Genomic DNA, 16,457 nt, shown 5'->3' with positions numbered 1-16,457 from the left:
TGCTGATTATCAATCCTTGAATGCTGCAGAAATCTTCAAAGCGAGAAAGTGCATGCTGCAGACCACTTGGTTTTTTGGAGATTATAACCGCGTCGTCTGCAAATAGTAAAATAGGTATCCTTGTACCTGCTATAACTGGGGCAACTGAGGGTTAAGTGGCAAGAAATTGTGAGACTCCATTGCGAAAGAGGGAAAATAGCGCTGGTGCCCTTTTCCACCGGGAAGCAATCTGTGGCATTACCCTGTGAGCCCCAGCGGACTTGAGCAAAGTTGTCCTCATGGAGTCTGACAATTAGAGAAAGCAAATCGGAGGGCATTCCCAGGTCCTGTAAAACTATTCAGAGCTTGTTTCGTGGAACTAAGTCAAAAGCTGACTTAAGATGAACATAAGTACATACTGCCCTTTCCTTTCACAACTGCCCGTGGAACTAAGTCAAAAGCTGACATAAGATCAACATACGTACATACTGCCCTTTCCTTTTACAACTGTCCGCCAGTATATTAATAAAAAGCGGAAAACTTGGTCAAAGGTGCTAACATGTGCTCAGAAGCACCCCTGAAGGGGAGACAGGATGTTGTTAGTTTCGATCCATTCCTGAACCTTTGCCAGTGCTAGGCGAGCCATCACCTTTTGAATTGCCGCTGGCACCACGACACGAAGGGGAGTATGGGGGGACAGCGCCCTAGTCCCACACGTCGGGCGAGCGTAGCCTGCAGCGCGCCCCCCTGAGACGCCCCCCCGGCCAACAGCCAATGGGGAGGGCTCACCTGGGGACGGGGGAGGCGTGTCCAAGGTTATATGACCGGGCCAGCAGCTAGGCTCGGCCTTTAGTTCCCGCGCCTAGTCCGAGGCTGCTCTGCGCTGAACTGGGTCCCTAGGCTCTGCGCTGATTCGTATCCTGGGTTTCCGGCGCGGCTCTAGCGCTGTTTTGCTCGTCGTGGTCTCGCGGCGGGTTTCGATCCTGAGTCTCCGGTGAGTGTTTGTTTATTTCTGTCCACGAGCCTGCATGCACGGGGGCTGTGAGCTGCCTTTGGGGCACTGCCTCCCGGCGGGGCTCGGGAATCGGACAGAAGGGAGAAAGAATGTTTTGGAACAGCGGGGTAGGCGCGGAGGGCGTTACGAGTTGCGCTAAGACTGTAGTGCTTTGTATGCTAGTAATGTCTGGCGTGTGTATGGTGGCGCGGGTCGGGAACGGTGCTTGGGCCACGAGGATTTTATATATGGGCCCAAACAGTGCGCGGTTTGAGTAGCATGTTTGAATATGGGGAAGGGTTGTGTCGTTTAAGATATGGTGTTATAATTTCCAGTCCCCTCCATACAGCGGGCGGTGTCTGGCTCGGCGTCCACACGGTGGCCGCGTGGCCTAAAGGGTAAAGCGTTGGGCTTCAGGCTAGTGAGTTGGCGGTTCGAGCCTCTAGGTGGGAAGTCGGACAGTAGCCCGCATCAAGTTGCACATGCCACTATAAATTGCGTTTTAACTTAACATTGTTTATTGTCCGAGTGCCTAGCGGGTAGGACGTTGCTTCGCACGCGGGGCGTTTCAGGCGCGTTGTCCCGTTTCGATTGTATACAGCATCTCCATTTTATATATGGGCCCACACAGTGCGCGGGTTTGAGTAGCATGTTTGAATATGGGGAAGGGTTGTGTCGTTTAAGATATGGTGTTATAATTTCCAGTCCCTCCATACAGCGGGCGGTGTCTGGCTCGGCGTCCACACGGTGGCCGCGTGGCCTAAAGGGTAAAGGGTTGGGCTTCAGGCGAGTGAGTTGGCGGTTCGAGCCTCTAGGTGGGAAGTCGGACAGTAGCCCGCATCAAGTTGCACATGCCACTATAAATTGCGTTTTAACTTAACATTGTTTATTGTCCGAGTGCCTAGCGGGTAGGACGTTGCTTCGCACGCTGGGCGTTTCAGGCGCGTTGTCCCGTTTCGATTGTATACAGCATCTCCATCGGCCCGGGCGCATGGTTGCATGCGGCGACGGTCGGACAAGGTGAGGTTACAGGCCCAGCCTGATGGCGCGCAAGCTAATACCCTGGTTCACGAGCACAATCATAGTTGTCCTCCTACACCCTGTTTGGAACGTGCCCTCATTCCCTTATGTAAGGAATTAAAGGCTGAGAGGCAGATAGCAAATAGACTGCTTACGAGCCCGGAAGGACTGTAAGTTGCGACCAGACATTCTTATTCGGAGGGAATGTAAGATGTAAATAATCAGTAAGGAGGAACGTAAGATGTAAATAATCAGTAAGGGAATGAATGGATAACTTGTAAAATATAACGAGGGGACCGCGTTAATATATGAGGTGGTACCGTAATCCCTTAACTCGTCAGGGCCTGGTATCCCGATTGTCGTCATGAAACATCATCCTGCGACTGCCCTCCAGTTACGCTTGCCCCTTTAGTGATCAGCTTTCTGAACGTTAGTGCTCTCTCTAGGAAACAGCTTCACCAGGAGGCCACATGTAGAGGGCGGGAAGCTGTAAGAGCCCACTGGGCCATACTTTGAGTATCACTGTTTTAGCCAGTGTCCTGCGAGGCAATCTCAGCTATTATTTTCAGTATTGCACAGAATCATTCACTTTGTAATGCTGTTTTGACACCTCACTGATTGAGGGTGTATGGCTAAGGCTTGTTATTTGAAGGCCACAGGTTCGAACCTTAGGAAAAATGATGGAGCATTTCATCCTTTTGAGTTTATAAAAATGAACACCACGGAAATAGGGTAAAAGTGAATCCTGTTGTGTGCTTCTTAAATTGGAGGTCGCTTCTGCAATGTAAGTCCTCAAAAGGAAAATATTTTTTACCAGATTTAAAAGTTGCACTGATTTAGCATAACCACACTAGACTCGGCTCGATGTTGTGGAGTGCGAATAATGAACCCAGTCAATGCAGACATGGTCTCCGAGACGCTATTCAAACTACTCCATGTGGCCCACAGTCCTCCGAGTCTTACAGCTACTCAGGCAGCTGGCATTCTTCCGACAACAGTGCATATGCTGCGCTCCACAAAGACGATATGCCCCTAAGCCAGTACCATCTCCATTTTAGCGGGCCTGGGGAAGATATATTTTAGGGGTCTCAGTACAAAACAAATTTAAATGGGATTGCCAATCTGCTTCCGCCCTCCTCAGCCTGTGAAGTGTTTCACGAGATGCAAAGCACAAGCTCGTTAGAATCCGCGGCCTGAGTGACGTTTGATCTCTCAGTTTGGCTCTCATCTGAGCCTCCGTTTGGCAGCGCCGGAGTTCTCTTGCACGGGGTGTGCTCTGGACTGCAGTTTTGTAAGAGGGTGTAGCGCGGTGGGTCTGGCGTGAAGTGCTTTGGGACCGGCACCAGATTAGTGGTCACTGGTGAGTACTCGAAGTCTATGTATCTCTTTCACGGGGAATATAGTGTACCTCTAACTCAACTGTGCGCAAAGAGATTTACACGGGTGTGGTGTTTTATGCCACAAGCTGTATTTTAGGCTGTTAATGACATTCCCTTATGTACAGGATTGCGTGACATTAGCACGTCCATTTCGATCCATATTAATTGGCTGTCCATCATATCTAGAGCAGGCATAGGCAGTACGTTGATATTTACATCCACTACAACCCTTAGTTGAAAACTAATCTTTAATTTACATAGCGCTCTGTTCCTCATCTGCCGTTCTAAGCACTGTAATGAACAGACGACCCACACACAATGTATGTTGCCCTATACTGGCCTCGGAAGAATGTAAGGTTGAGAAGGCCGAGCACGGACTCATTAGCAACACGCAGGGGACCGTATTTGTCACGGACAGCATAGGCGCTACAAACACAATACCTTTCACTACTTCTATCTGGGAAAGAAGGATCACTATGGCTCACATAACGTCACCAATAACTGATGTCACTGAGGCGCGCTCCGTAGGAATGCCCTTGGGAAGCGCTGCGAGGGGGAGAAGATCCGGTACCTACTCCGGTTCGGAGAGGGCAAAGCCAGTTTGGAAAAATGTAATGACATCTCAGTTTAATTAAACAACATGAACAAGGCATAGATACCAGAATAATTGTCGTTGAGTTATGGCATGTGAATTTCTTTCATACAGCGAGCAGGAGGTAGGGGCGTTGCGGGCTCATTCAAATCGGCCCCGCTTCATGCTCGGTTTTATAGCACGTTTTAAAAACTCCATGCCAGCTCAGGCCCACCCACGTAAGAAAGTGCAAAAGTCAGGAAGCGGGAGATGCTCATGCTTGGCTTGCTGCAACAGTGCGACGTGGCGGACACCGTAGGGCAGGGAAAAGAGCTTCCGCCGGCAACTATTATATGGGCATATCTGCAGGATCATTTAGTGACTCGGCAGGGGGCGAGTAGGCAATAGCCTGGAAGAAGTCGAGTATAATACATAAGGAATTTCTTGCCGACATGTTAGAGAAGCACCTAGTGGTGACTCAGGTCGGACTTTGTCACGATGTTTAATTCAAATGTCACCGTAGTACTGCATGGAAAACACGTCCATGTACTGCCATGTGGGTTTCCTTAGCAAACCCGCTTCAATGTTAAGCCCTTTCGTTGCGACATTAAGCAATTTTAATGGAAAAAAAAAAAAAAAAAAAAAAGCCAATGCCCTCTTTCTCTAGGTCAGTAACGTGTTTCTGAACGCCAGATTTACCTGAAACGTTATGGATCAATGCTTTCGAAGCTCTCGGAAAAATGTATGCGCATCACGGAGGGATCATGTGGCGCCTCATACGCGGTAATTGAACTAAATTTCTCATAGCTATTTTCCATTGCCATCCAAAGGAGAGGTCTGTGGATTCTGTGAAGGCCTGCCAATGAGCACTCGAGCAGTCCAGCGGAAGCCATCAAAGCCTCCAATGCTTGCAAGCGTCAGACTAGACCTGCTCAGCATCTGTTCTGTTCATGCTTTACAACTCAAACTCATTTAGATGATAAAAGTGGTTCCGACGGTTTGTTTTATAATCATTCCAATCTCAAGGAAAAGAAGCAATTTACGAGATCGGTACTGGACATGATTGTTTGTGTTTTCCCCATTTCTGTGAATACAGTTCAACTTCCAAGTAGGTCGACACTCCCATAACAGCAAGGGTTTCCATACTATCGAAATAACGAAGATTGTACAGGTAGGCAGGAAGAACAATCCAGTGCGTGAGACGTGGGCTAGGTGGGAGAAACATGGGAATGACCATGCCACAGGGGTGGTGTGCAATAAAACGTACATGTGTAGTAGTTTAGATGGGTGAACAAAAAAAAAAACAAAAAAAAAACGGTGCATCTATTGCAACAAAAGTAAATGTTAACTATTGCAAGAAAAGGAAATGTTAACATAACTACAGCAGTTCTCTGCCATTTTGTGCAATGAGTTAACTTGCTGTGTTTATATAAACACATTCCCATGTGTTTTGGTGTGTGCTGCAAGTAACACAGCAGTCATGAAATATCATCATGTCTTGCCTTAGTCCCGCCCCAGTTTCCGGAGCATAAATCACTCGTGGGAAAGGAAAGGGTTTTAACTGCCATCCTTTCTGTTGACGCATCTTCAGGCAAGGATGGCGGAACAGGGGGGATTTACCCAACAGTGACAATTTTGATGTCTTCCAAGTATGAGAAGAGATAACAGCATTACAATGCAACGGTCTCGCCTTTGCAAAATTTAGAGCAATTGGCATTGTAAATGACACAAAATTATGTATGGTTGGTCTTTGAAACAGACGAAGGGAAAACAGCAGGGGTAGTTTGAGGAACGTGCGAGGCTGTGGAGCACAAACCAAAGTGTGCACAACGAGTACATTTTGTTCTTTCAGATCACGCCTAATACAAAAGAGTACCACGCACAGGTGCAAGGATAATATTGCAAATAATGGCAAATACTCACAGGGACTGCACCACTCTTTCCAAGGCAGGATGGGGAGCGCTTGGAGGTAACAGGCACACGATACATGGACATACATTGCGTAAGGGGGTAATTACAGCAGTATACATGAGGGGTTACATGAGACGGCGAGGGTTACAAGGGATAGGAGTACCACCACCTGTTAGGTGTATCTGCTATAGCCATCAGGTAATGACCTTGCAGTGTTTAGCTAGGACATGCACTGTCATAATTGTTTCGGCTACTGTGTTCAGCAGCAAGCAATTAATCCTGATCACAGGGTGACTTCCATAATGCCTTCGCTTGCTTGGTCACATATCACGGGTTTCCAGCACCAAATACAGTAAGGCAAATAGGCACTGGCCGAAAACTGCTGACGCTTGTTCATCAAGCAGATAGTACGGAAGGTGTACTACTATGACATCTTGAAATAACACCTTAAGTTCCCTGAGGGGAAGGATGGAGCATGAAGGCGAGGTCATGGCACTTGGAAGGCCTCTAGCAACGATACCGTTACAACACTACACGGGAAGGAGGATTGCTGGATATCCATGGTCATAATGACTACTATGCCGTGCCCGTATTACGGTTACATGTTACAAAAGAGTACTAAGCACAAGTACAAGGATAATACTGCAGCTAAATGGCAGTGACTTAGGACAGTCATGCCTTGACTTGTTCATCCTACATATAAGTACAGGCACTGAAAGATTGCCAGAGGTCTTTCTCTGTCATTGTACTTACCCAAATACGTTTGATGAAGCACTATTCATTCCCTACAGCACTACTCTTCTCATTCAGGATGGTAGAGCGCTTTTAGTAACATGCACATTATACAGGTACAATACATTGCGTAAGTGGGTAATCACAGCAGTATACATAGTGTTCATGTGACGGCGAGGGTCACAAGGTACAGGAGTCCCATATCCTTCACAGTCCACGGTGGTACGTTAGAAGGATTCTAGTGATGAGCTGCAAGTAAAGCTATAACAAACACGAATTTAAGCAGTCATCTGTTGATACATGATGGCTTTACACTGCAGGCATTAACGTGATGCCTGCCATACCCATCCCTTTTGGTTCCTGGGACCAATACCGGTCTTCACTAGCATCCATAAAATCTTGCAAATAACAGGCAGAATGCTCAATTCAGGTCTTCCATCAGCATCCGACAAATCTTGCAAATAACATGCAGAATGCAACAGAGAAGCAGGGACCAAGCGAGGACATGCGGCCCCCTGGTAGAGATTGACAGCTAATGCCAAACAGCTTAATTCAAACTGCGGGATTCACAAGAGGTGGAGGGCCCTGGGCCAGGTACATATTAAGCGGGCGCCCTGAGTCAGTGAATTATGGGTTAGGCAGGTCCCAAGGTGGCGAGAGCAATGTTGTGGTACCCAGTCCCGTGTGAGTGGGACCTACCCTTGTAGCATAATCCAGTGCGCGCAGGTTCAGATGGGGCGTTACCATGCGACAACTGGGTATCCAGTATGTTATAAAGCACTTGAGGCTCATACAAGTACAGCACCCTGTGTACAAAGGTGTCTGTTCTACCTGTACTACGCATCCCCATATGAGGTGCGGCTTCTGTAACTAAGGGCGTGTCTACGCAATCCTCAGTAGAGGTGCGGCCAAGGAACTAAGGGTGTGTCCACACCATAGTGGTGTGGCAAAGGGGACTATGATAGAGGTGCATGAAACAAAAGGGGAAGATGATAGAGGTGCACGAAACCATGTCAGAAAGTAGATAGGTGGGTGGGGGGCTCTGTCATCGACGGAGGCCTCCTCCAGAGCTGTGGCGGAGTACAGGGCGATCTGGAAGCAGATGGACAGTAGGGGTACCTCTGCGGCAGAAGGATACAGTCTAAATACCTCTGCCCGGCACAGTAGGGTGCCCGAGCCAGGAACCTGGAGCCGAGGGGGTTCCAGGAAACAGCGTCGGCGCCCCGTTAGTCCTTCGGGTGGTCGGGGGGCCTGAACCGACCGGGGGTGTGCCTCATCTCCCGCCCTGACAGGGGGGGGCGGGAGTCTAACGAAATAAGTGATAATGTACTGCACCGTCAGAGCATCGCCTCGCCGTGCAAGATGGCTCCTTGGGCATGCGGGTCAGCGAGAGGCTGCTGCATTGGATCGCCTGTAAGATGACCCACCTATCAGTACCTGTGTTGTACGCAAATAAATCTGCACCACTGGTTTCCCACAAATATGTCTCATGAGTTTCCTTGGTATGTAAGTGTAATGAGCGCATGGGCGAAGCAAGCACTGATGGTGTGGGCACTATGCCGCTGGCACCACGACACGAAGGGGAGTATGGGGGGACAGCGCCCTAGTCCCACACGTCGGGCGAGCGTAGCCTGCAGCGCGCCCCCCTGAGACGCCCCCCCAGCCAACAGCCAATGGGGAGGGCTCACCTGGGGACGGGGGAGGCGTGTCCAAGGTTATATGACCGGGCCAGCAGCTAGGCTCGGCCTTTAGTTCCCGCGCCTAGTCCGAGGCTGCTCTGCGCTGAACCCACCCTGAACCCTGACCCAGCTGCAGAGCGGCGGGCACAGTTTTTGAATACCTTAATGATCTTGTTTTATGTTGCAGGCGGAGTCACAGGGCGATCTGGAAGCAGATGGACAGTAGGGGTACCTCTGCGGCAGAAGGATACAGTCTAAATACCTCTGCCTGGCACAGTAGGGTGCCCGAGCCAGGAACCTGGAGCCGAGGGGGTTCCAGGAAACAGCGTCGGCGCCCCGTTAGTCCTTCGGGCGGTCGGGGGGCCTGAACCGACCGGGGGTGTGCCTCATCTCCCGCCCTGACAGGGGGGGCGGGAGTCTAACGAAATAAGTGATAATGTACTGCACCGTCAGAGCATCGCCTCGCCGTGCAAGATGGCTCCTTGGGCATGCGGGTCAGCGAGAGGCTGCTGCATTGGATCGCCTGTAAGATGACCCACCTATCAGTACCTGTGTTGTACGCAAATAAACCTGCACCACTGGTTTCCCACAAATATGTCTCATGAGTTTCCTTGGTATGTAAGTGTAATGAGCGCATGGGCGAAGCAAGCACTGATGGTGTGGGCACTATGAGTCTATTAGGCTTATAGGCCTATAGTTTCCTGGCGGGATCTATCATCCTTTTTATGGGTTTTGTCCACGTCCCTCTCCTGGAGTTTTTGGTGTTCATCTGAAAAGCTAAGATGAAGCCCAGGTTTGACCTACTTTGTGCTAAACTCTGAAGTCCAGCCGTCTCCCTTTGTGTTGTGTGCTCAAAGCACCCAGCAGGACTTCAGATTACAACTGGTACAGAGATGCCAGAACCATAGACATGCCGAGGATGCCCAGCCATGTGCGTAGCGTGGAGTCCAACAATGTGCAATAAGGCATTACGTGAAGCATTCTTTCCTTCTCTGAATGTGAGAAGGATTGGATAAGTTCTTGGTACTGCTCTCAGCACTGCTCTCTGTTCAGCTCTCAGAACAGATATAACAATTGTGAAGTAGAGTACAAAAATACTGGGATTGATATTTCCTGCTTTATGTAGGAAGCAAAGAGCTTTATTATATTTTTCAGCATGCTGGTTAGGATTCAAAGCATGTCTGGTGAATATAAGCTTGATATTCAGTTCTGTGCCTCAGCGGTGAAACAAGTATTAAAAGATCACCTTTCGAAAGGCCACGAGCCATCCGTACTCCTTGAGTGAATGGAGAAAGGAATAATCGGATATCTATATTTCTGGGAAACACGTAACTCGCTCACCAATAATCAAGATGCATCTTCAAGGCTCATAGGATCAAGCTATTTGTAATTTACACACATTTGCTCTTTTTGTACAAGATATTCTAGATGTATAATGCTACTTTTGCATATCAAGTGTTTTCTCTTGTTATTGCTTTTATTTATTTAAAGATACAAACGTGCATTTACATTGCACTAAAAAGGAAGAAAACACTCCTTCAAATCCTAATGTATGGAGAAAAAAACATAAGAGATCTATTACTTGGAAGGAATACTAAGAGAAGAATGACAAGAGAAAACACAATTTATTATGGCAACAGAGTGCTGTCATTGCGGTCATAAGCAGGAATATTGTTTTGGTGATGGAGAGATACGGAAGGAGGGCACAAGAACTGATCAGGAAAGATGTGGGAGAGACCAGAATTTTCTGACACTTTGAAAAAGTCTTCCTTCCTCTCTAGTAATTGTAAATAATAATGGCTCTGGGGTAGTTAAAGTGAAAAACTGTGCCAGTCAGAATTCCTGGAGTTGTTTAACTAATGGGAAACACTATGGCAATCTTTATTAAAGCCCCATTAAATTCCTTTATGTGCAGTAATTACGCACATACCGGAAATCTGAGTTTTAATGCACAGGCCACTCTCCTTCACTTTTTCAGGGGAACATGTGTGGAACATGGAAAATGTGCAGTAAAAGAACTAAAAAAAACACACTTTGCCGCATTTGAGAGGGCAAAACTCGGGTAGGTGATAATTTTTGCACTCCATGAATTCAGAACATGTCAGTGTCAGATTTTATTGGGTGCAATAATTATTACATCCAACAATGGGGCACTTGTTTATAATCTGCGGTTAACTTCTGATACTGCCATAAACAGAAGTTTGTGAGGGACATAATTCGGAGGGGTGTGATAATTATCACACCCCAGGTTTTTCACCGACAGATTTTGGCAGATCAAACTGCAGACATTTATTGGGGTAAACGGTCCAGTAATAAGGCAGAATATGCAGACCATGGTAAGTTTATAAAAAATTCTGCATGTTATTCCTCATTTCCACAATGACGACTTAGAACGGGAAGTATTTACCATACCTGGTAAATACCTCAACATGGGGTGATGGTAATTCTCAGAGTGTAGTAAAGAACCCACCATATACCGCACAACTTGTAATCAGGTCCCTACCGTATGAACAATTTAGGTTTGTGACATTTATTATTGACCACTGTTCTCGCCTTCCGCCCCTGTACCGCCTATGAAATCCTCCATCCACAGGACAAGAAGCCATTACAGTAGTCAGAAGTGGTGTGTTCTTAAACAGTGTCCTTTAAATGTGTCTCAATGTTTGAAAAGCTTGGACCTTCCCTTCTATTCTGCCTTACCCGAACACTATCTTCCAACTGTTACTGACGCAAGAAAGCATCTATCCACTCTAATAGAGGACAAAGATAAGCTATTGCAGACTGTGGGAACCTACATACACACCACTGGTTGAAAAAAGGATCGAGTGTGACAAAACGTGAACAGTTTAAATCAACAAATATGAAGAAGAAGACAACAACAGCTTCTGGGACATGTTGTGGTAAAGGATACTTTGATCATTCCTAACAAAGTCCTTTCTCAAAGTGTGCAAATATGTTTTGTGATTACCTGAATACTGAGCAATGAATCACTGGTTTCACGCAACTTGGTTCTGGAAATATCCAAGTCCTTCTGAAGTCGTTCTTGCGCTTCCTTCAGACTGCTAATCTGCTCTTCAGCAAAGCCAAGTTCTTGATCACTTTTTCTCACCAAGTCTTCCAGACGAGATACCTTTATGAAGATACAATGAAGGGAGTTATTGTAGTTGTATTAGCATTAGGAAAATACTACTTCATTCGATCAATGAGAAGAACAGTACCAATCTGGTTCTGCACTGGCCAACAGTCGAAAAGTGTAAGCCCGGGCCTTTGTATAGTCTTCAGAACTGCCTTACCTTGGACCAAATCATTATTTTGGTGGGTAGCGTCTATCGCAATTCTTCTATGTAAATCTTCTAAAAAAGATCACTTGATGTGCCCTGCTTTATGATGTCAGTGGATAGTCTTGAGCAGCAAGTAATTGACTACAAAGATTTCAGTAAATCATGTATTTATTCAGTCACTTTGCGGTACTGTTTATTATTTATGAAGGACATATCAGATTAAGGTCTTTATTAAAAATGTAGGTTATGTAAATACCTCACATTTTTACAACTGTACTTTTTTGACAGTGATCTATAAGTAAGCAACGCTAAAGGTAATGTGTTGTGCCATTTGTAGTCTACAAAAGCCATGTTATGTTATGTTATGTTATGTTACGTCTATTTATTGTGCGCGCAGCGACTCCAGCCAAGGAGCGTCCCGGCGCAAAGACAAGGTAGCTCGTAACACAACGGGATGTAAAAAGAGGCAACTAAACAGCTAAAACAGGAGCAGGGATACAGACAACTAAAACAGGAAGGTTTTTATCGCCTTCCGGAAAGTCAGAAGGTCCTCAAGCAAGCGGATTTCAACAGGCAAGGAGTTCCATGCTGACGCAGCCAGTACCCGAAACGAGCGGCCTCCCATGCGGCTAAGCCTGAATCTGGGAACCACCGCAAGGGCCAGACCTTGGGAGCGGAGGCAACGGGCAGGAACGTAGAAAGACAAACAATTCGACAGGATTTCCGGGCCTGTACCTCTCAAGATTTTAAAAGCGAGGCACAGGACTTTAAAGAGAATACGCTTCCTAACCGGAAGCCAGTGTAGGGAGCGAAGGACACCTGTCACTGAGCAGAATCTTGGTAAGCCGACGATCGCCCTCGCCGCAGCATTCTGAACCCGTTGTAATCGGGTTAGTTCAGCCTGATTGGCCCCGGCCAGGAGAGAGCTGGCATAATCCAGGCGAGAGATGATAGTGGCCTGGATCACCAGCTGCCTGGTCGGGGCGTCAAAGAACTTGAGAACAGGTCTCAAGCCCCTCAGGAGACCGAAACAGCAGGCCGCAGTTCTTTTCGTATGGCCTATAAAAGAGAGGCCCGCATCCAGCCATATCCCTAGATTTTTCACTTCCGATACCGGGGTCGGAGTGGGACCCAACTCTGGAGGCCACCAGTGGTCACCCCACAGCTCCACTCCCTTCCCGACGACCAACACCTCTGTTTTAGTGGCGTTTAGCTGAAGGCAGTTGCCTGTCAGCCAACTAGCCACCGCCTTCAGTCCGGACTGAAACCTGGGGGCCTCAATTTCCGCATCCCCGCTGAGCGTAACCGCCAGCTGAGTGTCGTCGGCATACGAGACCAGGGTAAGGCCCCACTGCCTGGCGACATCAGCCAGCGGCCTCACGTAAAGATTGAACAACGTGGGACTCAGCGAGGACCCTTGCGGAACCCCCATGGCCAGTGGATGGTAACTGGACTTGAAGGGAGGGATGGCAACACAGAAGGAGCGGTCGTCTAAGAAGGAGCGGAACCATTGCAATACCACACCGCCAATGCCGGTCTCCTCGAGCCGACGCAGGAGGATGCTGTGGTCTACCGTATCAAAGGCGGCGCTGAGATCTAACAGAATAAGCGCCGCCGTTTGACCAGCATCCAACCTTGCCCGGAGATGTTCCACCATCACATATTTACATTTAGGCAATAGCTAATGGTAACCATGAGGGTTAGAGTAAGGCGCTATAATCTGTCCACCACAATTCTGAAGCAGTAAACTATACTTACTAATAGGGCTGGAAAGAGCTTATATGCACAAACATGATTTACAAACCCAAACAATAACCATTTGCACAATGAAATACACTCTCCTTCGCTTCTTAAACACTTTGATTTCTCCTCCCCTCTTTCGCCACCATCTAGCATCCACTTCCCCCCCCCTGCATCTTCTAGCCTCCCTATTTCTTCACTCCTCTACCTCCTTGTCGTGGAAGGGGGGTGGGGCGGGGTGCCTATAGGGACACATCTATCACCTCTTCCTCCCTGCATCTTCTAGCCTCCCTATTTCTTCACTCCTCTACCTCCTCGTCATGGAAGGGGGGTGGGGCGGGGTGCCTATAGGGACACATCTATCACCTCTTGAGAGGCTGGATGAAGATTTACAACACCTCTCATAGCTAAACCAGGCTACCTGCCTCTGATCTCCTCTAACTCAACCACAACTCACATATCTCTTTCTTACTATACTCACTCCCGTTTCTATTCCCACCCCTAGTTAAATAGTTATCCTCAAACTGAACTCATAAACTATAATTTACCACCCACTTCCTATTGTAATCCACCCTACTTTTCTCCCCTGATATACATCCTCTTTTTTCCCTTCTTCCTCAAGGTTTTCCTCTTACTGCCAGATATTTTCACAGGGCCATCAGAAATTGACAATAGTAGCCACAGGATTGAGTACTCGAGTGGCATTACGCTTAGAAAGACCAGCCCTAATGTCCCGAAGTGTCTGAATTTTGATTCTTTTTCATCTCCTTATGTACACACTTCAAATTGTTTATCATACCCTATCTAAGCCAAATCCCAACTCAAAAATGATCAGATCTGCTAACCTCACTCACCTTAATAATAAAGGTGATCTGCCTAATCTTAATACTTGCTTACACTAGGAAAGCTGAACAACTTCCATACTGGAGTTTAATTTTAGTATGTTGCATATAATGTGCTAAGTAGCACCTATGACCCCCGACTACACAAAAGAAACATTCTCCTCTCCAAGGAGAACCTTCTTGATGGCCTTGAAGGTGGCTTTCAATCACATGCATCTTTATTATGTTCATCGTGTCCTTTTCTCACTATGCCCATTCCCACTATCCTGGAACATCGAACACTTCTTTCAACATAACTGTCAAGGATATTCAAACACTTATTGAGATGCCATTTAATCCAATGATACATGTTTTCCCCAAATTGCTATTTCCTCACTGCGGTTTCTTCTACATATTTGTCGGCCATGTGCTATAAAGGCAGATAGTAACCTGCATACTATTATGAAGTGGCACGAAAAGAATTCAAAAGAATGCTATTCACTGCAAACAGTTATCTAATAACTTTTACTCCATAGTCCAATTGCCAACTCTTAGAGATAAATTCACGAAATGCACCCACTGTCGGACTAAGTGTTATCTACGACCTCCTAGTGATCCTAACATTTTCATTGAACAATGTACGGAGCATGTTAAGAATCCACTTCTCTCAGATTCAAATATTTTCTTTTGGGACTTCAGCCTTTAATTGGGTGATCCTAATGAAACAGCTGTTAATGCACTACCTTGTTCCAATTAGGCAATGCGTCTATTCAACACTGCTGCTAACCTATCTACATAAAAGTGTATTCACTGCATTTGCTGATCTCCAAAGGTAATCAACTAAGGACTGGTAATTCATCCTCTGTAGAGTGATCTGATCATCTCCAGGTTTATTTGATTCGTTTTTAAAATTAGCACAGCCTCTGCCCCCCAAAAAAGGAGGTAACTTGGTGTTAACCCCTTCCATGCTCGTGACGGAACCATTCCGTCATGAGTCACGGTTGGACTGTGCTGATGACTGAATAGGTCCGTCACAACCACACCCGCGATTGGAATGTCCAGCACTGGGCTGGAATTCCTGCCGCATGCATGCGGTTAAGGCACTAACGGTATTTGCATTAACACTGTGGAAGGGGTGGCCATGAATAATCTTCCTCTTGCATGCCCTATTCAAGATGTCAATGCCTCTCTAATTATAACAGATACATGTAGGCTGTTTTGATGAAGTTGCACCAGTTAAAAGTTCAAGTACTAAGACTTAAACTCTTGCCACGTGGTTTTCTAGTCAATTTTGAAGAAAGAATATTTTTGAATGTCATGGAGAATAACTGGAAACAATGTTCCTCCTCTTCGAAACTCAATATGCTAAGAGTAGCCAGAAGAAGAAACAAATATTTAATATAAAGAGCACCTACATAAAACTTCAAAACCACTAACATTTGACCCAAACAACTTTTGAAGTCCAAAAACTGGATCTAATTGACCAAAAGTATTGTGATGACAGACTTTGGGAAGGTCTCAGGCTATTAGGTCAACAGTGATAAGTCTGAAATGATATCCTGGAACATCGAGGGGGTAACTGGCAAGGATGAAGTCAGATATCTGGGACTGATGATATCCAATTACATTAATAAAATAGCGAAACTCAATTTTGATAAAGCCCGAAAGGAGATTATAAAACTTCTAAAAACCTGGACCCATCTCCAGCTATCACTTTACGGAAGAAGTAATTTAGTCAAAATGGTAATCCTCCCAAAGCTTACCCTCCTCTTCGACGCTATTCCCCTGCCTTTTAAGACTGATTGGATAAAGAAGCTACAAGGTGATCTAGGTTCTTTATATGGGCGAGTAAAGGACCAAGAATAGCTTGGAAGAAACTGAGGAGAAGGATTGAGAAAGGAGGTTTAGCCTTTGCCAGAATTACTTTTTTATTCTTGGGCGTTTCTTTTAAAAAATGGGAAGTGTCTTTTCAACTCCCCAAGTCCCTCGATGACAGGAGGCCTGTGGTTCACAATTGCGAATCTTGAGCCAGGAGATAAAGAGAGGTTTCTATTCAAATATGCTGACCCAAAATTTTTAAAAAGGTCAGGCTGAAGATCTTGAGTGGGCTTGCAGAGACATGGTATAGTGTTAGGAAAACCTTAAAAATTCCCTACTATAGATTTTTAGCTCCTATCTGGGATAGTCCCGGCTCCCCTGAGTGGACAAAAGACATTCTTGCTAAACCATTGTTAGAGGGGGGCCTTACACAATGGGACCAGATAATAAGCGATGGTGAGCTTATTTCCTGGGAGGGCTGTAGCCAACTAACAAACCTTCGCCTATCCAGGTTTAAATACGTTCAAATGTG

At 46.5% G+C, this 16,457-nt stretch overlaps 1 protein-coding gene across 5 annotated transcripts in view; it reads right to left on the bottom strand.

Annotated features, from left to right (window-relative positions):
- The window catches only part of FAM184A (family with sequence similarity 184 member A), a 572,845-nt gene that overhangs the window by 237,325 nt on the left and 319,063 nt on the right, over positions 1-16,457 (bottom strand). For all 5 annotated transcript variants that reach the window (XM_078648472.1, XM_078648471.1, XM_078648473.1 and 2 more), the window contains exon 7: positions 11,234-11,395. In XM_078648472.1, coding sequence (XP_078504598.1) covers positions 11,234-11,395 — 162 coding nt within the window. The remainder of the gene's footprint in view (positions 1-11,233; positions 11,396-16,457) is intronic.

This window comes from Lissotriton helveticus, chromosome 6 (genome assembly GCF_964261635.1).
Source record: "Lissotriton helveticus chromosome 6, aLisHel1.1, whole genome shotgun sequence".
Taxonomy (NCBI): Eukaryota; Metazoa; Chordata; class Amphibia; order Caudata; family Salamandridae; genus Lissotriton; species Lissotriton helveticus.
This window is presented reverse-complemented; position numbering and strand designations above follow the sequence as displayed.